Source organism: Nuphar pumila, chromosome 11 (assembly GCF_984573655.1).
Source record: "Nuphar pumila chromosome 11, dmNupPumi1.hap1.1, whole genome shotgun sequence".
Lineage (NCBI taxonomy): Eukaryota > Viridiplantae > Streptophyta > Magnoliopsida > Nymphaeales > Nymphaeaceae > Nuphar > Nuphar pumila.
The window spans coordinates 115,102,575-115,128,536 of NC_143259.1; the positions used below are offsets into that span (position 1 = coordinate 115,102,575).

The window sequence follows — 25,962 nt, forward strand, 5'->3', positions numbered from 1 at the left end:
CTCCCGTCGCACAACGAGCGTTCACACTTACTCAGCGTTCCTTATCTACTAGATTTGGATAATTATCCAAATTTGACAACGGTGAAAACCAACTTTCCCATCCTACCCTTTCGGGTTCGGACCCTTGATCCGAAAGAGGCCGTTCGTGGTCTATAAGTACCCGCCTCAACAGTCTCCTCTTCCTACTCGCCTCTTTAGGCTCTCCCTTCGTCCTGTTCCTGCTCCTGACTGCTTCTTCCTTTCGGTGCTTTGTTTTCTCTCTGGTTTTGCTTCTCCGTTAAAGTTTTTCATAGGAATCGGCAATGGCCGGAAGTGGGTTCGCCAACACCGGCGAGGTGAAGAACTACGCCGGGAAGGTGACTCTGTTCGTCGTCTTCACGTGCATCGTGGCTGCCACGGGTGGTCTCATCTTCGGATATGATATCGGAATTTCAGGTCTAGATCTAAGATTATCTTTATTTTCTTCATCTTTTTCAGTGGCTCGCTTTGTCTGATTTTCGGAAGATTTGGTCTCTGGTTTTTGTTGAGAAAAAAGAAGAAGAAATTTTATCTCTAGAACGCGTAGATCCGATTTCACGTCGAGATTTGAGATGATACGGAGTTTTCCTCACTTCGAGATTTTTGTAAATATTCTGGATTTGTTGTTTCCGGAGCAATGTGGAGAAGAAATCCGTTCTGTTTTCTAGTTTCTAGTTCGTAGTTGCGAAGAACGACTATTTGTAAAGAAGAGTGCTTTATGAAGATTTCTTAAAATTTCTCTCTTTTACAGGAGCTAAATATCAACAAACTGAGGATCAGAATTACTCTTTATGTTTTTTATTTTGATCTCATGGTTTTTAATCTGTAAGGAGTCGAAAAAACTGCTTTTCATTCTTTTTCAACATATTAATGAAGATCAAAAGTTTTTTTGATACATCTTTTTCAAAAGACAGGTCGGCATCCTTTTTTTGCTTATTTTTATATATTTTAGGTGACGAAGAAGTTTGAAGTTTTATTAGTCTTCTTTAGATTTTCTTTTTCTTATAAAGTTTTAACTTTTTTTTTGGGGATTTTAGGTGGAGTGACTTCCATGGAACCGTTCCTGAAACGGTTCTTCCCGTCGGTGTACCGGAAAATGAAGGCCAATATTAACCAGAACCAGTACTGTAAGTTCGACAGCCAGCTCCTGACGACGTTCACGTCGTCGCTCTACGTCGCCGGACTCATAGCCTCCTTTTTCGCATCGGCGGTGACTCGTATGTTTGGACGGAAACCGTCCATGCTCTTCGGCGGAGTCACCTTCCTCGTTGGAGCGGCGGTGAACGGTGCGGCAAAGGACGTGGCCATGCTCATCATCGGCCGCATTCTGCTCGGCATCGGCGTCGGCTTCGCCAATCAGGTGAGGCATCGACTTTTTCTTCCTTCCGTTCTTTGTTTCCTGATTTGCATTTTCTGATGAGCTCGAGCGCGAGAGATTGTGTGCGCGTGTTGTGTGAGTTTTCCGCCTTTATTTCTCTGTTTTCGTTGTCCCTTTCAGTTGCTCTGTGTTTGATCTCTCTCTCAGCCTTTTTCCTAAAAGCTCCCTCGCCGTTTTCATTGTCTTTTTGAGTTTTGTCTGTGTATCTCATGAGTCGTTCGTGCGAACTTTCGAGTTCTGAATCTGTCCTTTCTCCTGCTCAGGGGCTCTGCTCAACCCCTCATAGTACTATTACTCTTATTCTTCCTTTGCATTTTTATCCTGGATAATTGTATTTTCTTCCAATTCGAGACAAGATTAATTCCACCTAAATTCCAAAATCGGCATGGAGATCCCGTGTCACACCGTGGCCAGATCGGATGATTCTAAAAGGCAGGGCAATGGCAACCCGTCTCGTGCCCTTGACCGTGCATCTTGGATATGGGCGGTTGATGAACGGTGCAATAATGACCTTTTCTGTTACGCCACACACACAAAAAAAAGAAAACGCTTGTCTTTTTGTCGGCCTATGGCTGTGAGTTCCCTGCTTTTTCATAGCACCCAATTTACCTGGTCCTTTTTCTCACAGGTTCTCTGTTAAGCTTCTTTTTCTTTCTGCTGTAGAAAAGAGGAATCCATGGACTTGTTTGGATGAAAAGTTAACTTCAGAAGTTTCATATTCCTCTTTCTTTCTTTTGTTTTATTGTTTCTGCTCCTTTTCTGGATTTCTGTGTTTCTTTTTGTCCCTTCTTTCTCTAGGGTGGGCACCCAGCTATCCGTGGTGGGGCACCTTGATTTGATTTGCGTCTCTTTTCCTCTCCCTTTTCTGGTACGGCGGAGACTTTGAAAGTATGCGTAGACTTGACTTTATTCAGTTCAGAATCGGCCAAAATCGATTAGGGCCCATACCGATTCTGACAACATTGCCATGGGTCGAAGCAGATCCAGTGTTTCGGGTTCACCTAATAGTTACTGTTACTATTATAGCAATAATAATCATCATCATTATCATTAGTAGTCGTAGTAGTTTGCGGATATATTATAATATTATTTTTAAACAATTAGTTATTACAATAAAGATAATTAGGAATGGCAGTAATTTCAAAAACCAAGCCAAATGACTATATTGATTGTCATGCCTTAAACATATTACTTTCCTTCAAAGACAAATCCTTCCAATTAAGTATTAGTCAATCGTCGTTATCGAGAAAGGTCGTGGCTTTGTCTCTTCTTTTCCGCTTTCAAAATTATTCGATTTGATAAACAATCCTTTCACTTTTCATACGGACCATTATGTATACGTTGTCCATTTGCATGATTTTTTTCAGCGCCTCAATCTGGAAAGAAGAAAAAAATCAGTTAATTGTCTTGGCTATCGTTCCCATCTCTGCTTGGTCAGTTTTATTTTCGTAATTTGCACCGTCTATCTAGTATAAAAAAGCAAATAATTCCTTTTTTGACTGTTATTTTGCCATCCACTTCCCGTAATTGATTAAATTACCACTGTTTTATTCTGAAATTTACAGTCAGTACCCGTCTACCTCTCCGAGATGGCTCCGGCGAAGATCAGGGGGGCCTTGAACATCGGTTTCCAACTCTTCATCACGATCGGAATCCTCGCCGCGAACCTCGTCAACTACGGCACCAACAAGATCAGCGGCGGGTGGGGTTGGCGCGTCAGCCTGGCCTTGGCAGCGGTGCCAGCCGTGATCATGACCGTCGGTTCCATCTTTCTGCCGGACACCCCCAACTCCCTCATCGAGCGAGGTCACACCGAGAATGCCAAGCGGATGCTGCAGCGCATCCGCGGCACCTCCGACGTCGACGAGGAGTTCCAGGACCTCATCGACGCGAGCGAGGCGTCCAAGCAAGTGAAGCACCCCTGGGCCAACATCTTGAAGAAGAAGTACCGCCCCCAGCTGGTGATGGCCCTCGCCATCCCCTTCTTCCAGCAGCTCACCGGCATCAACGTGATCATGTTCTACGCGCCCGTTCTGTTCAAGACCATCGGGTTCGGCAACAACGCCTCTCTCATGTCCGCCGTCATAACGGGAGTGGTGAACGTCGTGGCGACGCTGGTGTCCATATACTCCGTGGACAAGTGGGGGAGGCGATTCCTTTTCCTCGAGGGTGGCGTCCAGATGTTCCTGTGTCAGGTAACCATCCTTTTCCAGACCTTTGTTTCACAGAATGAATTCATGGTGGTGATGGTAATGTTGATGATGATGATTCTCTGTTTTGCTGTCCATGCCATCGGTTCTCGAAAAGCGTGTCGAATTGGGATCAGGACCAATCACATTGCACTAATTGAATCTGCCACTGCACTTTATCACGCTCCATCTCTTGGTTGTTCAGCCTGTCACGGTGAGGCCCGATAAGAGATAGAGGGTACTCACGTGCAGCGGCACATTGCATTTGTGTAATGTGATCCAAAACTGAGGGTGCTCAAAACGGCCCTTATTTTCACTTGAGTCGGAGTTGACCCAATCCGCCTGGCATTTTTCTGTTAGTATCTTAACGAGGGACGCGTCTTGTGACCCTCGGGGACTCTGCGTCTTGTTTCTCGTATTTTCGTAATTTAAGCAAGAGGCTACTAAGGGTTAGCGTAAATGCCTCGAGTTCAGATAAGGTACAATGTGATTGCACACGTATCAACTACTGCTTTTCTTGATTACCCACCATCTAGCGTTGGGCTCCACAGCTGAGAAGCTGTATATCAAAGATGAGTGGTGTGCAAATATTGCACCTGAGCCTCTCATCTTTATGGGGGCGTTTTTGTCACCGTAAAGCTCTTTTCCTTGAAAGACGAGTCCGAGATACTCCAGTGGAACCATTATCTTGGAAAAGGAGAAGGGTCTACCAGTGATTTTGGGGATTCCAGTGTTTGTGTTGCTGCGACCCTGCGAAAATGTATTAAAAGTTGTGCCGTTTTTTTGCGAAAATCCCCAACTTTTAGCAGCACGCAAACGCGCTCGCCTCATCCTAGTGTACGACGGTCTTTTCTAATAGTCATATTCTGTCTCAGCTCAATATTTTCTTAGTGTTCATATTCTCTCTTTCGCTCAAAATAAACAAAAAAGATACACCGTCACTATTTTTGTTGACAAGCGATAATAAAGTCATAGAACACACACTGACAAAGTAAGGTGGGCCACTTAAGGGTTCGTGGTCATCAAAAAGGCAAAGTAGAAAAATATTGCTTCTCTGCTGTTATTGATAGCCAATAGCTCGACCATTGACTCGGCGGCAGTAATGACAAATCTCACATAAAACACATTCTCATTTGCCATTCAATATGCTTCCATAGATATATGCGTTCATTTTGTTATTAAATTCTACAGTAAAATGAAGATCATATTAGCATAGCCTTCATGTCTCCAATCACTATGGTAAAAATACGACGAACATGACGAAATCAACAATACATATTTCCGATAAGGGAAAAATGGGAACATACTAAACGCGAACCTACTAAATGAAACATATGCTAATGAATTTTTATAAACTTCTGGTGTTTTTTTCGAAATTCTGACAGTAGATGTGATCTATATGCTTGAGGAATATCTTTTTGGAGCATTTGATTTCAAAGCATGGATAGATTCTTCTGAGGTTTCAAAAATCAATGGTCTATAATTTTCAGGTTCCAAATACCATTTTTTTCATGCAAAATGCATGATTCAAGTGGCGATTTCTAGTAAATCAATCACTATGGGGTCAGAACTTTGAAAAAAATATTTAAAATATATGTTTAATAGGTTTCTTATTTAGTAGGTTCCTATTTCCCGACCATAAGACATCGGTGGTGGATTATCCGGTGTTTATGGGGGTGAGCTTATTAAGCGATCGGAGACTGTAAATTCATTAGATGTTTTTTTTTTCAATTTTTACTTGGCTCATTGTTTTGTGCTTCTGTCCCTGTCTTTCCCTGCAGGTGGTGATCGGAATCATCCTTGGCGACAAGTTTGGGCTCTCCGGCCAGGGAAGCCTGAGCAAGAACGAGGCCAACCTGGTGGTCTTCTTCATCTGTGTCTACGTCTCTGCCTTCGCCTGGTCGTGGGGCCCCCTGGGGTGGCTGGTACCCAGCGAGATCTTCCCCCTGGAGATCCGTTCGGCCGGGCAGAGTATCAATGTCTCCACCAACCTACTTTTCACCTTTGCAATTGCTCAGGCCTTCCTGGCCATGCTCTGCCACTTCAAGTTCGGCCTCTTCTTCTTCTTTGCCGGGTGGGTCCTCATCATGACCATCTTCATCTACTTCATGCTGCCGGAGACTAAGAACGTCCCCATTGAAGAGATGGCTCTCGTGTGGAGAAAGCACTGGTTCTGGGGCAGCATCCTCCCCGCGGAAGACGAAGAGGTGGAGATGCAGAAGCCCAAGACAGTAGCATAAGTGATGATAGGTGAAGGTGGCAACTGTTTCTACTAAAACGTTTTCTTTATTTTTTCTCCCCTTCTTTCGTTTCCTTATTTCTGCTGCTTTTATTAGTGAAATCTTAGGATGTGCTGATCATAGTGATTGGAATTCTGATGTTTTAACATATACCATTTCAAGTTCCTCTATGTATATAGCAAAATGTCAGTTTTCAATCTTAAATATATGTGGTTGCTTATATCCGATGCTTTAGTATCTTTTTTCTGCCCTCCTCTTGGTTATGGGGAAATGGGCTTTTATGTGGATGGTGCTTTGATGGGGTTTGTTGGTTCCTCAGGATGGAATCTGTCGCCCATATCTTTGTTTTTATTTTCTTATAATGAAAGAAAACCCCTCACCCAGAACCGGATTACTTAATGCGCCTACCTACCTGCAATCTGTCGCCCATATCCATATGATCTTTCTTTTGCTTTTCACATGGATGAAAAAATCCAGGTGTGACATTGGTCTCTCTCACAGGTCCATTAATACTTATGCCCTAGTACTTCATTTTTACCATCAAGCATGGAAGTGGATGGGTGAAATTTATCCACTTTCTTCCCAGAAAAAGATCTAGAAGTAGGCAGAGGTTGTAAAATACATTTTGCTTTTACCTTTACAGTTTTTTTTCCTACACTTAAGGGCAGCCCCTCCTATCCCATCACCAACCACGCGTTGGCAGGCCTGTGGTCGATAAAACCTTTGGTGTCTCCCTTCCCACCGGGTAGAACACTCATCTTCTTTACGGCAAGGGATGCTCTCGGGGAGTTGTTTCGAACTTGTGACGTCTCAGCCTGATGACATTCACTAGTCGCCCCGCCCCGCCCCGACCCGACCAGAAAAGCAGAGCCCTAGTGCGCCGTTACCTTATCTTACGAGGGGCATTCGTGCACCAAAATAGTTGGCTTTAGAAAGTTATTAGAAATTACATACACTTTATTGGGTCAAATATCATTTTTAGTTTCTAAACATATTATGTCATAATGCCACGCATAAGAGAGACAGAGAGAGCCGAAAAGTGAAACTCAACAAAGCGTTGAGCCCCACAAGCACAAACACAACAGCACAACATGCAAGGGGGGGGGGGGGGGGGGGGGGTTAAAAGCCTAGTCCTAGCGCAGCCAGGGGGGGGGTGTTAAAAGCCTAGTCCTAGTGCAGCCCTGACTGCAGCAAATAGTTTGATTCGTCCATATGAAATAGATTTTTATTAATAATTGTAGTTATTTTTTATTTTATCTCAAAAAAAAAAATTCGGGGGGCTCTGCCCCTAACTATCACACAATTTTTTTTTTTGCTACACCCCTGTTTGCCCCCCCCCCCCTCCCCCTCCCTTCACATGAATCCTAGCTACGCCACTGACAACATGAAAACACCATTTACACAAAAAACAGGAAAAACCGAACACAAAATAGAGAACTCATCAAGGACCACAGACATCTAGATGATGATCGGTTGGAGGTAGAGACAGGTCTTTGAGATATATGCGTAAGATAGCATACGCATCAACCAAGACCCTATGAGTCAAACGGTTAAGGTTGAACGGGACATCCCAAAAAGTAGCATCATTTCTAGCCATCCATATGGACCACCACACGGTAAACAACCAAACTCTCTAAATAGTCCTTCACTTCTTTTCACGTCTAATTATAGCAGGGCCGAGGATAAGATCTAATGCAAAGCAGCCCTCCCGCACAACAACTGATGGAGCCCTCCAAGTTTTAGAAAACAATTCCCGAAACACTTCACACTACCAAAAAAGATGTGTGATTTCTTTAACCTGTTGACAAAGCACACACCAATTGGGAAACTGAAACCCCATCCTCTTGATATTGTTATGGGTTTGTATTTGGTCATGAAGAATCAACCAAGCCAATACCTTGGTTCTCATAGGTGGTTCCTTCGCCCATAAAGCATGTTTGGGATTCCAGCCCGGGCCTGAAGGTAAAAGAGAATGGTAGACTTTGTGGACTTGGAAAACTCCTGCAAGAGAGAGAGAGAAACTAAGCTTAACAAAGTTATCGAAGTTAAATCATATATATATATATATATATATATATATATATATATATATATATATATATAGAGAGAGAGAGAGAGAGAGAGAGTCTTACCAAAATTATCAAAGTTAAAATTGTGGACCATATTTGAAGTTACCTAAAGTTATAGATAATTTTAGAGTTACTGGAAGAGATAGTTTTATGGGAAATATTACATCTCTCTCTCTTGAACGTTAATTATCTAGACAGGTCAAATAATATAAAGTACAAAAAATATTTAAAGTTACGGAATTCCATTATCCAATAAGCATGAAATGCATTAGGGATCTTATATCTTGGATCAATAAGAAAGAGGTTTTAAGTCAGCCATTCAGAACGGAGGTATGCTCTTATATTTATATATACAAATTTTTTTCTTTTTTAAAATTTATATGCATTAAATATATTTTTTGGATCCTATATAATCATGGCCTCACCCTCGTGTGTTGGGGATTGTTTTTCTTGGTTAACCCGTCAGTGGTTGATCTAGTAGTTCTTATTACTCCTTTCCACTAAAACCTCCTTGTTTCTTCTTAATTGCAATATATGACCCTATTTTGTACAAATGGGACCATGGAGTGATTGGATCCTGTATTCGATTACATTTCTTTGGATGCGTATCACTGCTATTTTCCAAGTGGGTGGCTTTTTTTATGTTTTGATGCAAAGTTATAAAGTGTAATATATAAAAAAAACACAAAATATATATACAAAGAGAAGGATGCGTGGAAAATATATACATAAAATATTAACTATTAAGTGTAATATATAAAATATATATTTTAATTTTAAGGGTAATATACCAAAAATATATTTCCCATGTATAAATAACATGAATGTTTTTATACGAGCCAGCTCATTTTTGGCTCATCTCATTCAGGAAAGATCAGAGTTTGAGCTCGGTTTGGCTAAACACGAACACGAGCCAAGTCACAAGCTCAATCCATTAGTTTATGAGCCCAGCCTGAGCATGCTATGCTGGATTAGTTCGGCTCATTTACCATCCCTACTCACGATCAACTGAATTGCTCAAACGGTTCAACTCTGTGGTCATCATGCATGCACACCTGCATATGCCACAATAAGGATAATAAAGCATGTTTTCTTTCCACTTCAATTCTTAGGATAAGGCAGACTTTAGAAGTAGGTGAGAAGCCTAGTTGTGCAGGTGTAGGTGCAAACTTCTCGTGTTTTCAGGGAGGTCTCTGCATTATCCAATTACAGACTTTTTTCAGCCAGAGATTCAATCACGGGAGTCAGGTTGGGGGTTTGTTTCACCACAGAAAGAAGAAAGCAATCCCAAAAAAAGGATTTTCCACGTAAAGTTTGGTGTTGGAAATTGGAATCACACATATTCACATGTCAAAAAAGTCTCCAAAGAGTGAGAAAATGTGGATTTCGTAATCACCCAAAAGGGGTTGTGGGATGAGTCATCCTGTGACGCTTTTACAATGACAGAGAAGAGAAAAGAAAAGCCATAGACATGAAAATCACTCCACTTATTTATGATCCACCAAATGATGTATATTTATTTATTTTTAAATGATGACCAAGAAGAAAATGGATGATTTTCTGATCAAGGGAAGGTAGAATCAGATGACCCGTCCCTAGTTTTTATTTTATTTTATATTTACACCAAAACATGCCCCCAGGATCAGAGACCTAGCCATGGATTTGACGTTCATGGTTGGATTGCTTAATTACTTCCTAGATGAGTCCCACAAAATTTCTTTTCAAAGTTATTGATGCTCTGGATGAACATATTGAGCATTAAAAAAAAATATGTTAGAACACGTTTTAAAGTATTTTAAAATTTTTATTTTCCCCTTTTTAAAAATATGTGATTGCCCTTCTTTATGAATTTACATCCACCCGCCCTTAAATGTTATGAACTTATGAATAATCAAAACGGATCAGAGCTCAGATCCAAAATTGAAATAGACTTTTCAAAGTAGATTTTACCTATTTTTTTCGGTTTTAGATAGCATAATAATATATAACTAAACTACTTAAAATATTTAGATAAAGTTAATTAGTTGAGGATAAAGCAGAAGGATGTTTTTGATAATTTCAAAATATTTAACTCAGGTTAGCTAGGTAAGGGTAAAGGTAGGTTATCCCTTACAGAGCTTTTGGATCCTATAAAACAGGATCTGACACACAACTGAGTCCATATCCTGTCTAATTGGCACTCGGCTAATCTTGACAGCCTAGTTACTTCTACGTAGGGGTGGGCATTGGGCCGGCCCAAACCAGTTTAGAGCTGGGCCCGCCATACTTTAAGTGTGACCCGGCCCCTCGAGCTTTAAGTGCAGCCCAGAGATGGCTCAGCCTATTTACCAACGGGCCAGGCTTTCACCAGGTTCTTAACGGACTCGCTCGAGTTTGAAGAGCAGCCCATGACCCGGCCCATTGGCCCAATGGACCAATGCGAAAGGGGCCTGGCCGGCCCAAACTTAATTAATTAGGTAAATAATAAATAATTAACAAGTTCCCATCTATCCAACTAATTATTTTTCATAAAATTAATGCAACTAATTTGGTAAATAATAATAGTTGCCAAGTTACTATGCAATTAATTATTTTTAAAAATTTTACATTATTAAAATTTGGTAAATAATAATAGTCGTTGTTACTTTGTGGCATCCATTGTAGCATAACTTGGTGACTGGTCGTCTAACTTGACAGTGAGAGAGTGATGCCTTTCATGGGTTTTCAAAGCAAATGAGTCCCTCTGGGTCTTTGCGTATTGTGTAATTTTCCAAGATCCGTCCAACCAAACAGTTCAAGACTATAAACAAAACGTCTCTAGTCACTTTGTGCACGTTTCCTTTGCCAGTCACATAAGTTATGTTTGCATTGCCAAATCATAAGTCTCTTTAGCCCAGTCAAAGCTAAGCAGATCCAGTGATCGGGCCAACGTACTTAGTAAAGTACTCCGTCCTCCTGCTATAGACGGGTGTTCTAGTGGTGTCAGGGCCCCTTAGGGTATGTCTGATTACGGGGGGACGCTGCGGCGATCAAACATTGGAAGCGTTGGACGTGCATAACATGCGCCAAGAATGGGAAGGGGGAATGTGAAAAAAAAGTCAGGGACAGGGGTCTATCCCCCACTGCCTCTCTCTCTCATATTCCACACCATGGTCTCTCTCTCTCTCTCTCTCTCTCATTAGGGTTTTGATTAGGGTCTTGATTATAGCTTTTTATATTTAGTTTGATTAGGGTTTTTCTTTGATTAGGGCTTTGAATCAAATATCATTATTTAGAGATTTTGATATTTAATTTGATTAGGGATTTTCTTTGATTTGATTAGTTTTTTTATTAGTAAGGTTTTTTATAGTTAATTTAATTAAAGCTATTTTTTATTTGAAGTTTTTATTTTTATTTTCTTTGATTAATGCTTCGAATCAAATTAATTTCTTTAATTAGGATTTTTTTATAGCTAATTTGATTATGGTTTTTCTTGTATTTGACTAGGGTTGTTTTTCTTTGATTTTCTTTTACTAGGGTTTGAATTAGGGCTTTTTAAATTTACTTTTATTATTTATTTATGGTTTCTTTGATTTATAGTTTATTTTTCTTGTAGTTTAGTGTTTTCTAGTTTATTTATGATTTATTTTCTTGTATTTTAGGGTTTTATGATTTATCTAGGGTTTATATATATAATATGAATTCTTATTTTTTTTTTCAAATTACCCAAATTTTAAACATTTTTGAGTATTTGGATCCAGCTTCAGATCCATATTCAGAGCTAAAATCCATAATTTTTTGTTAAACTCTTATAATTAGATTCAATATGACACCAATTAAAGATTTTATATATAAAAATATTATTTTTTATTTTTTTCTAAATTATTCAAATTATTATTATTTTTTTGTATTTATATCCAATCTAAAAAACATAACTAGGGCTAAAATCCATAATAAACGTACAAACTCTCATATGGTGTGGTAGATCGAGTCCTACCATCCAAAATGAAGTTATCCGACCCATTATCCATATGTGTCCAAGTTGTTTACACAATATAAAACTCAAACGTCAAATACAAGGAACACAACTTCTTGTCCGGTTGAAACAAATGTTGAAGCTAATAAAGTTATTATAAAAGAGATAGAACATGTGTTATGTCTATTATATTTGGCTATTTTGTCCAATCTTGAACAAGCAATCAAATATGTTATGTTTGTCCTGTAACAACAATACTATGTTTAGCGTTTGTTTCGATTATACACAAAGTTGTGTTCTTTGTATCCAAAGTATGATTTTTATGTTGTTAGGACAACTTGGACCCATATGAATAATGGGTCGGATAACTTTGTTTTGCGACAGGATATGCCCCACCATATAAATCTTTTCATGTTTATTATGGATTTTAGCCTCAGATGTGGATCTCATATTGGATAAAATAACAAAAAAATTATTTCTCATTTGGGTAATTTAGGAAAAAACAAGAATTGATATATATATATATATATATATATATATATATATATATATATATATATATATATATATATGCGTTTAATCATCATACTGGATCTAATTATGAAATTTTATCAAAAAAATTATAGATTTTAGCCCCAAATATGAATCTCAAATTGGATCCAAGTACCAAAAATGTTTAAAATTTGGGCAATTTTGAGAAAAAATAAGAATTCACATTTTTATATACAAATACAGAAATAAAAAATAAACTATAAATAAATCTTGAAACCCTAATAAAATGCAAGAAAATAAAACATAAAATAAACAAACAAAACTAAACTATAAGAAAAATAAACCATAAAATTAAATATAAAAAGCCATAATAAAATAAAATCAAATAAAAAACCATAATCAAATAAAAAAACCTAATCAAATTAACTATAAAAAGCCCTAATTTAAAAAATTTGATTTGAAGCCCAACTCAAAGAAAATCAAAGAAAAAACTTAATCAAATAAAAGAAAATCCCTAATCAAATTAACTATAAAATGATATAATTAAAAAGTTTGATTCAAAACCCTAATCATAGAAAATCAAAGAAAAACCCTTAATCATATTAACTAAAAAATAAAAACCTAATTAATCAATAAAATTTCTTATTCAAAGCACTAATAAGAGAAAAAGAAGAAGAATAAGAAGAAATAGACTAGGGTGTCATTGCTGGTGGGGGTAGAACCCCTCCCTTGACTTCTTTTTTTTAGCGATCCCCTTGTCCTGTTCTAAGCGTAACAGGAGGGGATTGGTATGGTGCACAGAAGCGGCGGACGTGCGTCCAGCGTTTGATCGCCCTAGTGTCCCGTGAGGTGAAAGATCAAACACGCCCTTAACGTCGTTTACAAGGTCCACAAGCTCATATTATCTTTTGCCCTACAAGATTTGAAGCTCCTCCTCCTCCTCTGTGGAGAGTCTGTGCGCCTGGCGGCCGCCCGAGAAGGGCGATTGGATGCTCGATATCATTGGCATTGCCATCCATGTACAATTTGAAAGCAAATGTGATTTGGAATCATGCGAACCACAATTGCAAGTGGCCCTCATTCACTTCTGATTCTGGAGGCAAATGAGAAAACAATGCTCGTTTGTTGCTGCAAATAATATGAGTTGAAATCGTATGAATCAGACTCACAAAGGCCCTTCTGACTTATCGTTTATCATTTGCCGATGCAAATGAGAGTCGACCTCTCATGCCCCATTTTTCTCTTGCTTTTTTTGACATGAGAGAATGGAGCCACTGAAAACAATTCTCTCATTTTCCTTCAAGAGAAAAATAAAGAAACCATCTTTGGCAAGAGTTTGGCCATCTGATTCGCTTGAAGAAGTTGGCCTTGGGCAAGAACCAAACTGTGAGGAACTATTCCTTCAAGCTTAGGCCATTTCCAACAACTTCAAAGACTATTTTTAGCATTCAACTTTAGCGGGGACCATACCTAGAGAAATTTGGGGGTCTGACTCAGCTAAGGATGTTAGCCCTTGGACGAAACCAGCTCACAGGTACAATTCCACCATTTCTGGGGAACATTTCAGAATTGAAGGTAATTTGACATGACAGAGAACAGGCTAAGTGGCAACATACATAATGTAATGGGACAACTTGTTAATTTGCAGTTTCTCAATTTGCATGAGAACTCACTCACGGGTTTGTTGCTTCCTTCCTTCTACAACCAATCTTCTCTTCAAATCGTTGACCTAGGGTTCAATAGTTTGAGTGGCATCCTTCCAGACGACCTTCTGCTTCCAGGTCTTCAAGAGACCATCCTTGCAAATAATCTGTTTAGTGGGCTCATTCCCATTTCCCTCTCAAATTCTTCAAACTTAAAGATACTTAATATTTTATATAATAGGTTTTCTGGAACAATTCCATCAGAGCTGGGTAGGTTGCCCCTCCTCACTTTTCTCAATCTAATGGGCAATATGTCGGAGAATCCGAAAATAAAATCTAGGCACAAATATATATATATATATATATATATATATATATATATATATATATATATATATATATATATATATATATATATATATATATATAATCGGAGAATCAACATAAATAAATTATATCCCACAACTTCAATATCCCTATGCAACCACCGTATTCAACATTTGACAACCACGAACAATGATTCAAGTGAACGAAATACCAAATCAACAAGAAAATGCAATCATACAAGAGGCACAAGATTTAACGTAGAAAAAACCCTCACAACATGGAGGAAAAAAAACTACGGGGCAAATCGAAACTTCTTCCACTATGCAAATGGGCATACACAACTTCTTCTCAAGATTAGCCCTAATATTAATGAATACAAAAGAAAGATGAGAAAAAAGGTTACCTTCACTAAGAGAACCTCCAAAGTAAAGGAGAGCAAACGACTTGCCCAACAATGGCTGCCCCACCACTTTCATCTCCCTTCTCCCCCCCCCCCCCCTCTCTCTCTCTATCTCTTTTCGGTCTCTAGGATAGGGCTCCCTCACGGGGCCCCTCTCCTTTTTCTGTCTCACGAAAAGGACACCCCACCAAATGGGGCAGGTTGGGTTAGGCCCAACATGGGCTGGACCCAACCCAACAATCTCCCCCTCCAGCCCATGGTGGGAGGAATAAAAAAGATGACTCTTCACTAGAATTTATACCAATCAATCGCATGCATAACTCATTTTTTTTTCTGGGAATAGCCTTAGTCATCATATTTGAAAGATTTATGTCAGTGTGAATCTTCTTCAACTACATCTCTTGTTGCTCAACCATATCTCACAACCAATGATATCTCACATCAATATGCTTTGTGTGGGAGTGATATGAAGAATTCTTGCTCAAATCCATAGCACTCTAACTATCACAGAAGACTACATATTCTTCTTGCTTAAAACCCAATTCTTGTAGAAACCTCTTCAACCAGAGTATTTCTTTCTCTGCTTCTGTTGCTGCAATATATTCTGCCTCAGTGGTAGATAAGGCAACACACTTTTGCAACTTGGATTGCCATGATACAACTCCCCCTGCAAAAACAAACAAACAACCCGAGGTAGACTTTCTATGATCAAGATCACCTGCTATATCAGAATCTGTGAAGCCTTCCAAAATTGGTTTTGAACTCCCAAATGTCAAGCACCCTTCTGAGCTACCTCTCAAATATCTGAAGATCCACTTCACTGTTTCCCAGTGCACTTTTCTTGGATTGGAAAGGAACCTGCTTACCACACTAACAACATGTGCATTGTCTGGTCTGGTGTATATCATGACATATATCAAACTTCCAACTGCTGAGGAATATGGAATGCTCTTCATCTCTTCTTTCTGTTCTTTAGAAGAGGGACATGACTTCTTACTTAGTTTGAAATGGCAAGCTAGAGGAGTACTCACACACTTGGCATTTTTCATATTGAACCTGTCAAGCACCTGTTCAATATAGTTTCTTTGTGACCACCATAATTTCTTGGTTTTCCTCTCATGAGAAATATCCATGCCTAAAATTTTGCATGCCGATTCTAAGTCTTTCATATCAAAGGATTTAGATAAATCCTTTTTCAATTCATTAATCTTTTGAACATCTTATTCAACAAGCAACATATCATCATCATAAAGCAAAAGAATAATGAAGCGCTCACTTAAAAATCTTTTGATGTATACATATGCATCTGAAGACGTCCTCTACTACCCATGACTCATCATGAATGAGTCAAATTTCTTGTACCACTCCCTAAGGGCTTGCTTCAGTCCATACAATCTTTTCTTCAACCTGCATACCATATGTTCTTTTCTTTTTTCTTCAAATCCTTCTGGTTGCTCCATATAAATCTCCTCCTCCAAATCACCATGAAGGAAGGCAATCTTCACATCCACCTGTTCAAGCTCTAAGTCTAAGCTTGCAACTAAGCCTAGAACCACCCTTATAGAAGTCATCTTTACCATAGGAGAGAATATATCATTAAAATCAATCCTCTGTTTCTGTGCAAATCCTTTCATCACAAGCCTGACTTTGTACTTCATGATGTCTTCTTTTGAATCGTTGTAATTTTGAAAAGATTTTTATATGTAAAACATGTGAAAACCAGACATCAAATAATAAAAACCGGTTCTCACTAGTGGATGAGACCGGGTCGAACTCAGAGAACGAGAATATTTCGTATTCAAACACACAAATCTAAACTAATCTTTATTGCCGTATTATTAAAATATAAAATGTACGAGAAAAGTAAAAACAACTAACTATTACAACAAATGAATACCCTTCGCAGAGGGCGTAAAATGCAATATTTACAAACCCAGAATCAAATTCCCAATTCTAATTGAAAAGTAAAAAGAAGCTTCTACTCTTGCACCCTTCTGTGTCACGTAATCACTTTTGCTCCAATCTTGTGCTATCCTGCACCAATCAAATGAACACGAACAATACCAGAGATAGAAGTAAAACTATACTAAAAAATATACTAATTAAGTGCTAGAAATATGAAAGAAATGAGGAAAGAAATCTAAATGACTAATTAAAATTGAAAACTAATTCTAATTACATCTACTTACTAACTAACTCATTACAAAGCAATTAACTATGTTAATTCTCTTTCTTAACTAACAATTAATCTACTTGATTAACTAATATCCAACAGTTAATTATCTAACTACTTAACTAATAGTAGATTACACTACTTAAGAAAGCATGTGAAAGCAAAACAGAAAGTCAATGAATAAGAAAGAATTTGAACACTTAAACAAAATAGAAAAACAAAGATTGAACAAACATGAAATGACTGAATGAGAAAGACATAAAAAAAATTAGGAAATGAATTATATAGAATGTACTAAATGCAAAAACAAAAAATCGGATGATAAAACAAAAACAGGAGATGCAATCAATTGAAAACAAGAAATGCAATGCTGTAAAACAAACAAAAAAACATTAAGGAAATCAGAAAATGTAAAACGAGAAATTCAGAACAGCAAAACAGGGAAACAACTAAAAAAAACATAAAATCGATTAAACAAACAAAAGCAGGAAATATAAAACTGAATGAACAGAATTTTGAATGAAAGAAAAGAAATCAGGAAAATAAAAAAATTAAAACAAGAAATTAGAAACAAAAATAAAAAACAAGAAATCTGTAATTTGAAAACAAAACAAAACAGTAACTCAAAGAATGAAATAAAACAGAAAACAAATTGTAAACGAAACAGGAAAAACTGAAATATATTGAATGAATGACATAAAAATTTTGCAGAGGAAGAAAATTGAACAAAAGCAAAAACAGGAAGATTCTTAAAAAACAGGAAATTGAAAAACTGAAGAAAAACTAGAAATTACAAAGAAGAATGAATGAAAACAAGGAAACGCTGAACTATGCAGGAAATAAATGAAATTGCAAACAATTACATCAGAAAAAAAACTGGAAATCAGATGAATGAAAAACAGAAAATCAAACTATGAATAGAAATTGCAAAAAGGAGAAAGAAAGAACTGAAAATAGGAAATACGATGATGAAAAAAAAAACATAAAAAAAAACAAAACAAAAATTCAATTTGTGCGATGAATGAAAACAAGAATTAACAGATAGCTAATGAACGAAACTTATGAAACTTACATGCTAACAAACAAAATTACAAGTGAATTGAAGAAATCCAAATAACGAATCAATGAATGGCAGATCGGACGATGAACAAAAAACATCTGAAACAACAACTACCTATTTTTTTTCTTTTTGTTTTTAAGTTTTTTTTTTCAGAACTAACACAACACGACATAAACGATTTGAAAGAAGAAGAAGAATCAGACTTACCGAACCAGAGGGGTTAGAAGAGAAGTTGGCCTCCACCGTTCACGTCGTCGCCGGACTGAAAGATTTCCACCACCACTGACTGGAATATCAATAGAGAAAGAGGGAGAAGGGGAAGGAAGGGCAAGAAGAGTGGCCAGCGGTGGTGAAGAATGGTGAGAAGAGAGGGAAGAGAGGGAAAGAGGGGAAAGGGGAGAGGTTCAGACGTAAATGGGTGAAGACGACTTGGGTTTTTTTCATTTTCGGTTTTTAAAAGCAACCGGTTTGTTATTTTTTTTTTTTAAATTACAAAAACTGTTTTAATGAATTTTTAATTTGCTAAAAAACTCAAAACTAAACTTAAACTATTCTAATCTAATTTTACTTATGATTATTTTATAACTTTTTTATTTTTATTAAAAACTAAAACTACTACATAAATACAAGCATTAAAATATACACTAAAATGCAAAATAAAGCTACTTTTTCAAGCATTTTCTAATTTTCAATTCTTTTAGCTCATTTACTGAAAACTAACATAAAATTGGGTTTTTGAAACATTTTTTCATAAAATCATGCATATTTTAATGTTAGTTAACCCTGAAATATATGCATGATCAAATATCCCCATGCTTATGTTTTGCTAGTCCTCGAGCAAACTAGAAAAATGCATGAAATCAAACTATCACCTAACTCACTTTCGTAGGAATCACAGTTGCATTTAGCTCATGCAACAAGCCCTTTCAACCCCTGGGTTACCCCAGTGAACGAGTAAGGTCTCGTGAGGGTTTGTAGTCATGCTACCCACAAACATCTTTGTCATGTATGCAAAATATTACACATCCTCACAAGTAGTAGGTAATCAAAGACTTTGTTTTCACAAATATTTCGTGTTACAAAAAAAATCAAAACATAATTAGAGTCTTTATATACTACCACAGAAAAAGAATTTCTTTCACTTTTCTAAATATCACAATTATTTATGTTTTATTCTTAGAAAATCCAATAAAAACATATTATTAATTACTTATCCTCACTCATATGTTTTCTGCACATATTTTTTTCCAATCACACTTCTAAGCATTGAACTTTTCTTTCTTTTTAAGCTCTCTTCTTTTTTCTTTTTCTTTTCACACTTTTTCTTTTTGCGCATTCATTCTTCTCTTATAGCTTGCGTGTGGTTTGCTTTTATGCCTTGTGCAATGTCAATATCTTCTATACTTTTTCAATGCATACCAAAAGATATCAACTAAGACAAAAAAGTGACTTCCTTCATTCACCTTTGCAACGTGAGAGTCAAACATTTCAACTTGTATATGTTCTCAGCTACTTAGGATCACAAAGTTTTCCACTCTTCTTTTAGAAATGGAATTCAAAAGTTTTAACTTACATTTAAGTCCCATCTACTAAGGATTGTGGAATTATCCAAACAACCTAACTCATGTTCTTTTTCACTTTTTGAGCTCATTTTTACGCTTTTGTTCATTTGCTTAGTTTTTCAAAAATAGAACTGTGCATATTCATATTTGCGATTCAAAATAAATTCTAACATGTATCTATCATCATTTCTTCGAAATTCGCATAAACAACCATAATTTTTAGATCCATGTCAGAAAAAAAATTTTGTGGGGCTTAAAAATCCTCTAAAAACATCAAATTTGAAATAACATTCATATAAGTTCAAACTCTTTCTTTAAAAACCTACTTTTCATGAAAGATGTGTAAACATGTACAAGAATGTAGACAAAAATATTCAAGGTGTGCAAACTACACCCTCCCCCATGCTTGAATGACACTGTCCCAGTGGCACTCCCCCATGCTTATATGAAACTAAGTGAATGCACATGAGATAAAATAAATGAGGGAAAAGAGTAGAATGACCTGACATGAATTAAAAGTGCACGTTCTATGAATGCAATGTATACATGTCATGACATGAAAAGCTCATGAATAAAACGAAAAAGGAAAAACAAAATAAAATCTATAAATTCTAAGCAAATCTAATAATATACAAGATATGGGTTGCCTCCCATAAAGCGCTAAGTTTGACGTCCCCAGCCAGACGGATCTCTGGAAAAACCTTCATCGTCCATGAGATCAATGGACATGAAGTCAAGGTCAACCAGGCTCTATGTAAAAAGAGTGTCATTTGTGACACTACGCACTGTGTTCCCTCCCACCCAACCTCTAAATGTATTATCATGACTCTCTCGACATGAAGAACAAAGATTAGTCTCATATGAGAGACTGGTCAAGAAATGAGAGTCTAGGACCGACCGACTATCAATGAATGCAACTTCAGACAAGTGGTGAATATGATCTGGCTTGACTTGGTCAAGCACCTTCTGCATATGTACCTCTTGCTTACTAAAAGTAATCGATGATCCTAAAAGCTGAAAGAACGAGGCTTTATGAATATGTGAAGAATGTAACAACTGAGGTCCTTGCCTCTTCTGCTGAGGTATAATGGAAATCAACTCGTCAGTGAAAATGATATGGGGCTCATGAGTCGATTCTTGAGTGAGGTGACACACCTTCCCATTCTGAAGGGATGTAACAGATTCGACTTGTGCATGATGTGAAGCAGTGGGTTGCAAGTCAAATGACACAGAATCCTCTCCCTTTGAGACAACAGATCTACTAGATGAGTTCCCCTCGCTTTGCCTACTGAAGGTCTCAACCAACTATCCTATTTGAGTCTCTAGCTTGGCTATTGATTGCGTATGGGAGCTCAAAACTTGTAATATCCTATCTTGAAAAGATTGACTAGGTAAAGGCTCATGAGAATGGGGTTGAGTATAAGCAGGTCAGGTTGGGGGATAACTCGATCGCTGAAATTCAGGAGCATAATCGCCTTGTCTGGGTTGACTCTGAGAAGGGTTAGGGGGTGGACTGATGAGGTGGTTTCGCCAACCTGAGTTATAAGTGGGTGCAAATGAATCATGCTCGGTCCTAGCGAAACCTTGGGCAACATTCACCTGCTTCTGAACGAATTCAAGATATAGCGGTGCTGCCAGACACTCTAAAACACAGTGTGCAGGGCTAGCACAAAGCTCACATACTTTTTCTACTGGACTTCTCGAAGAATTGGCTAGGAATTGAACTAACTTCATAGTCAACTGGTCAACCTTGGTACGCAATTCTAACTCGGACCCTACTTCAGAAATTCCAACTTTCCTAGGACCACTAGACACAGATATAGTCCTATCGAGCCGTGAAGACAAAGCATGATGCATCGTGTTTTCACTCAAGGTCTCAAATAGAGACCACACCTCATCCTCACTCTTGAGCATAAAAGTGCCCCCACAAGACGAATCAACCATTTGACGGTGCTTCTCAGTAAGCCCGTCATAGAAATACTGCACCAACTGCCAACGAGGCACCTGGTGATGGGGACACTTGCAGAGAAGATCTTTCAATCTCTCCCAAGACTCGTGAAATTGTTCTTCCTCAATCTGAGAAAAACTGGTTATAGCTTTGCGAAACTGATTCGTTTTACCAATTGGAAAGTACTTTTTGAGAAATTCACGCTGCATTCCTTCCTAAGTAGTAATATGAACCGTCTCAAGAGATTTTAGCCACTGCTTGGCTTTATCCTTGAGAGAGAACGAAAACAAAGTTAAGCTCATAGCATCATCTCCAAAGTTGTTGATTCACACAGTCGAGCAAATCTCTAAGAATTCATCGAGATGACGATATGGGTCTTCATTGCTAAGGCCATAAAACGAAGGTAGCATTTGAATCACACTGGCTTTAATCTCAAAATGGATCGCTCCTACATTAGGTCTCGTGATGCAGGAGGCGGGAGTATACGTATTTGGCATGAAGTACTCCCTCAAAGGACAGATCAAATGATGATCATCAGCCATTGCATACACCTTGGAGTAGACCGGTGTAGCACACGTCCTAACTTTAGGTTTTCTACCTAACTAACACACTAAGCGGTCAAACCACGCAAACCACAAAGTGAGTAAACTAAAAACAATAAAAAACTAAACAAACACCACGCAGTTACACATAACAGAGATTATGCAAAGAAAATATGAAATCTATGTGTACGGTATCAATCATACACAGTCACCTCTAAGGGGATCCTAGTAGGTGGGCTGTGCAGAAAAGTAAGCTCGTCTCTACGATATGCACATACGTGGTTCTACTCCTAAATGCAAACAAACACTAGGCAATAAAGTGAATATTAATATTACGCCATTCCCCGGCAACAACGCCAAAAATTTGATGTCTTCTTTTGAATCGTTGTAATTTTGAAAAGATTTTTATATGTAAAACATGTGAAAACCAGACATCAAATAATAAAAACCGGTTCTCACTAGTGGATGAGACCGGGCCGAACTCAGGGAACGGGAATATTTCGTATTCAAACACACAAATCTAAACTAATCTTTATTGTCGTATTATTAAAATGTAAAATGTACGAGAAAAGTAAAAACAACAAACAATTACAACAAATGAATACCCTTCACAGAGGGCGTAAAATGAATATTTACAAACCCAGAATCAAATTCCTAATTCTAATTGAAAAGTAAAAATAAGCTTCTACTCTTGCACCCTTCCGTGTCACGTAATCGCTTCTGCTCCAATCTTGTGCTATCCTGCACCAATCAAATGAACACGACCAGTACCAGAGATAGAAGTAAAACTATACTAAAAAATATACTAATTAAGTGCTAGAAATATGAAAGAAATGAAGAAAGAAATCTAAATGACTAATTAAAATTGAAAACTAATTCTAATTACATCTACTTACTAACTAACTCATTACAAAGCAATTAACTATGTTAATTCTCTTTCTTAACTAACAATTAATCTACTTGATTAACTAATATCTAGCAGTTAACTATCTAACTACTTAACTAATAGTAGATTACACTACTTAAGAAAGCATGTGAAAGCAAAACAGAAAGTCAATGAATAAGAAAGAATTTGAACACTTAAACAAAATGGAAAAACAAAGATTGAACAAACAGGAAATGACTGAATGAGAAAGACATAAAAAAAATTAGGAAATGAATTACATAGAATGTACTAAATGCAAAAACAAAAAATCGGATGATAAAACAAAAACAAGAGATGCAATCAATTGAAAACAAGAAATGCAATGTTGTAAAACAAACAAAAGAAACATTAAGGAAATCAGAAAATGTAAAACGAAAAATTCAGAACAACAAAACAGGGAAACAACTAAAAAAAACAGAAAATTGATTAAACAAACAAAACAGAAAATATAAAACTGAATGAACAGAATTTTGAATGAAAGAAAAGAAAACAGGAAAATAAAAAAATTAAAACAAGAAATTAGAAACAAAAATTAAAAACATGAAATCTGTAATTTGAAAACAAAACAAAACAGTAACTCAAAGAATGAAATAAAACAAAAAACAAATTATAAACGAAACAGGAAAACCTGAAATATATTGAATGAATGACAGAAAAATTTTACAGAGGAAGAAAATTGAACAAAAGCAAAAACATGAAGATTTTTGAAAAACAGGAAATTGAAAAACTGAAGAAAACTGGAAATTACAAAAATGAATGAATGAAAACAGGGAAACACTGAACTATGCTGGAAATAAATGAAATTGCAAACAATTACATCAGAAAAAAAAACTAGAAATCAGATGAATGAAAAACAGAAAGTCAAACTATGAATAGAAATTGCAAAAAGGAGAAAGAAAGAACTGAAAATAGGAAATACGATGATGAAAAAAAAACAGAAAAAAAAAAACAAAACAGAAATTCAATTTGTGCGGTGAATGAAAACAAGAATTAACAGATAGCTAATGAACGAAACTTATGAAACTTACATGCTAACAAACAAAATTACAAGTGAATTGAAGAAATCCAAATAACGAATCAATGAATGGTAGATCAGACGATGAACAGAAAACATTTGAAACAACAACTACCTATTTTTTTCTTTTCGTTTTTCAGTTTTTTTTTTTCAGAACTAACACAACACGACAGAAACGATTTGAAAGAACAAGAAGAAGAGAATCTGAAGAAGAAGAAGAAGAAGAATCAGACTTACCGAACCAGAGGGGTTAGAAGAGAAGTTGGCCTCCACCGTTCACGCCGTCGCCGGACTGAAAGATTTCCACCACCACCGGTTGGAATATCAATAGAGAAAGAGGGAGAAGGGGAAGGAAGGGCAAGAAGAGTGGTCGGCGGTGGTGGAGAATGGTGAGAAGAGAGGGAAGAGAGGGAAAGAAGGGAAAGGGGAGAGGTTCAGACGTAAATGGGTGAAGACGACTTGGTTTTTTTTCATTTTCGGTTTTTAAAAGCAACCGGTTTGTTATTTTTTTTTTAAATTACAAAAACTGTTTTAATGAAATTTTAATTTGCTAAAAAACTCAAAACTAAACTTAAACTATTCTAATCTAATTCTACTTATGATTATTTTATAAATTTTTTATTTTTATTAAAAACTAAAACTACTACGTAAATACAAGCATTAAAATATATACTAAAATGCAAAATAAAGCTACTTTTTCAAGCATTTTCTAATTTTCAATCCTTTTAGCTCATTTACTGAAAACTAACATAAAATTGGGTTTTTGAAACATTTTTTCATAAAATCATGCATATTTTAATGTTAGTTAACCCTGAAATATATGCATGATCACTTCATGTTTTCGCCATTGCCATCTTTCTTCAACTTGACGATCCACTTATTCTTCTATGTTTTTCTGCCCTTAGGAAGTTTCACCAACTCATAAGTATCATTCTGTCGAAGTGAGTTCATCTCACTTTGCATGGCTTTGAACCACTTATCCTTATCTTTATGAGATTGTGCTTCCTGCATGTTCTCTGGCTCTCCCTCCTCAGTGAGCATCACATACTGAGATGAAGGGTATCTCGATGATGGCTATGATGCTTTAAAAGACCTCCTGATCTCTGGTTCTTGAAGCTCCCCCTGCTCTGAAACCTTAGATTCTAACTCAACATCATTATCATCCAACTCTGGTATGATATCATCATTATCATCACCTTGTTCATCTTCTTCATCTGTGGGCTGCTGTACTGATGAAGGAAGATGTGTTAGATTAGAACTACTATAAGAAGCTTGACTTTTCTACTTTGTTTCTTCAACGCCTTCTATAGTCTGATCTTCAGATAAGATTACATCTCTATGCCTGATTATTCTCTTCTTTTCTAGATCCCATAGCCTGAAGCCAAACTCTTCATTTCTATAACCCAAGAAAATACACAGAGTGGCTTTATCATCAAGTTTCTGCCTTTGGTCCTTGGGCACATGCACATATGCTTTACAACCAAATACTTTTAAGTGACTGAAAGATACTTCCTTACCTGTCTGAATCCTTTCTGGAATTTCTAATCCCAAAGAAACTGAAGGAGATCTATTCACCAAGTAGCAAGCAATGCGAACCACTTTAGCCCAGAAGCTCTTTGGTAGCTTTGCCATCCTCAACATGCATCTCACTTTCTCCACAATGGTTATGTTCATTCTCTTTGCTACACCATTGTGTTGTGGCATGCTGGGTTCAGTCTTCTCATGTCTTATCTTATGTGCTGCACAATAATCTTCAAATTCTTTAGAGGTGTACTCTTCTTCATTATATGTGTGAAGACACTTCAACCTTTTTTCTGTCTGTCTTTCTACCATAACATGAAATTTCTGAAATGACTGACACACTTGATCTTTTGTCCTTAACAAGTAGACCCACACATTTCTGGATGCATTATCAATAAATGTGTCAAAATATCTATTTTCACCCATAGACTCCACCTCAAAGGGACCACAAACATCAGAATGAATCAAGGCTAAAAGACAACATTTTTGTTGTGATGAAGAACTAAAAGGAATTCTATAATGCTTT

At 37.1% G+C, this 25,962-nt stretch overlaps 1 protein-coding gene across 1 annotated transcript; it reads left to right on the forward strand.

The window, feature by feature from the left end:
- Positions 1-210: 210 nt before the first annotated feature.
- Positions 211-6,042, forward strand: LOC149822972 (sugar transport protein MST6-like). The gene is made up of 4 exons (XM_089981342.1): positions 211-435; positions 1,056-1,378; positions 2,962-3,591; positions 5,367-6,042. Exons 1-4 carry the CDS (start codon positions 303-305, stop codon positions 5,823-5,825), a joined length of 1,545 nt encoding a protein of 514 aa, XP_089837468.1. The 5' UTR covers positions 211-302; the 3' UTR covers positions 5,826-6,042.
- Positions 6,043-25,962: the final 19,920 nt, after the last annotated feature.

Bases quoted from the DNA above. Each gene is read 5' to 3' on its own strand.
- LOC149822972 (XM_089981342.1), top strand. From the start codon at position 303: ATGGCCGGAAGTGGGTTCGCCAACACCGGCGAGGTGAAGAACTACGCC. The intron at 436-1,055 runs GTCTAGATCTAA...TGGGGATTTTAG, and splicing joins ATATGATATCGGAATTTCAG to GTGGAGTGACTTCCATGGAA. The intron at 3,592-5,366 runs GTAACCATCCTT...CTTTCCCTGCAG, and splicing joins TCCAGATGTTCCTGTGTCAG to GTGGTGATCGGAATCATCCT.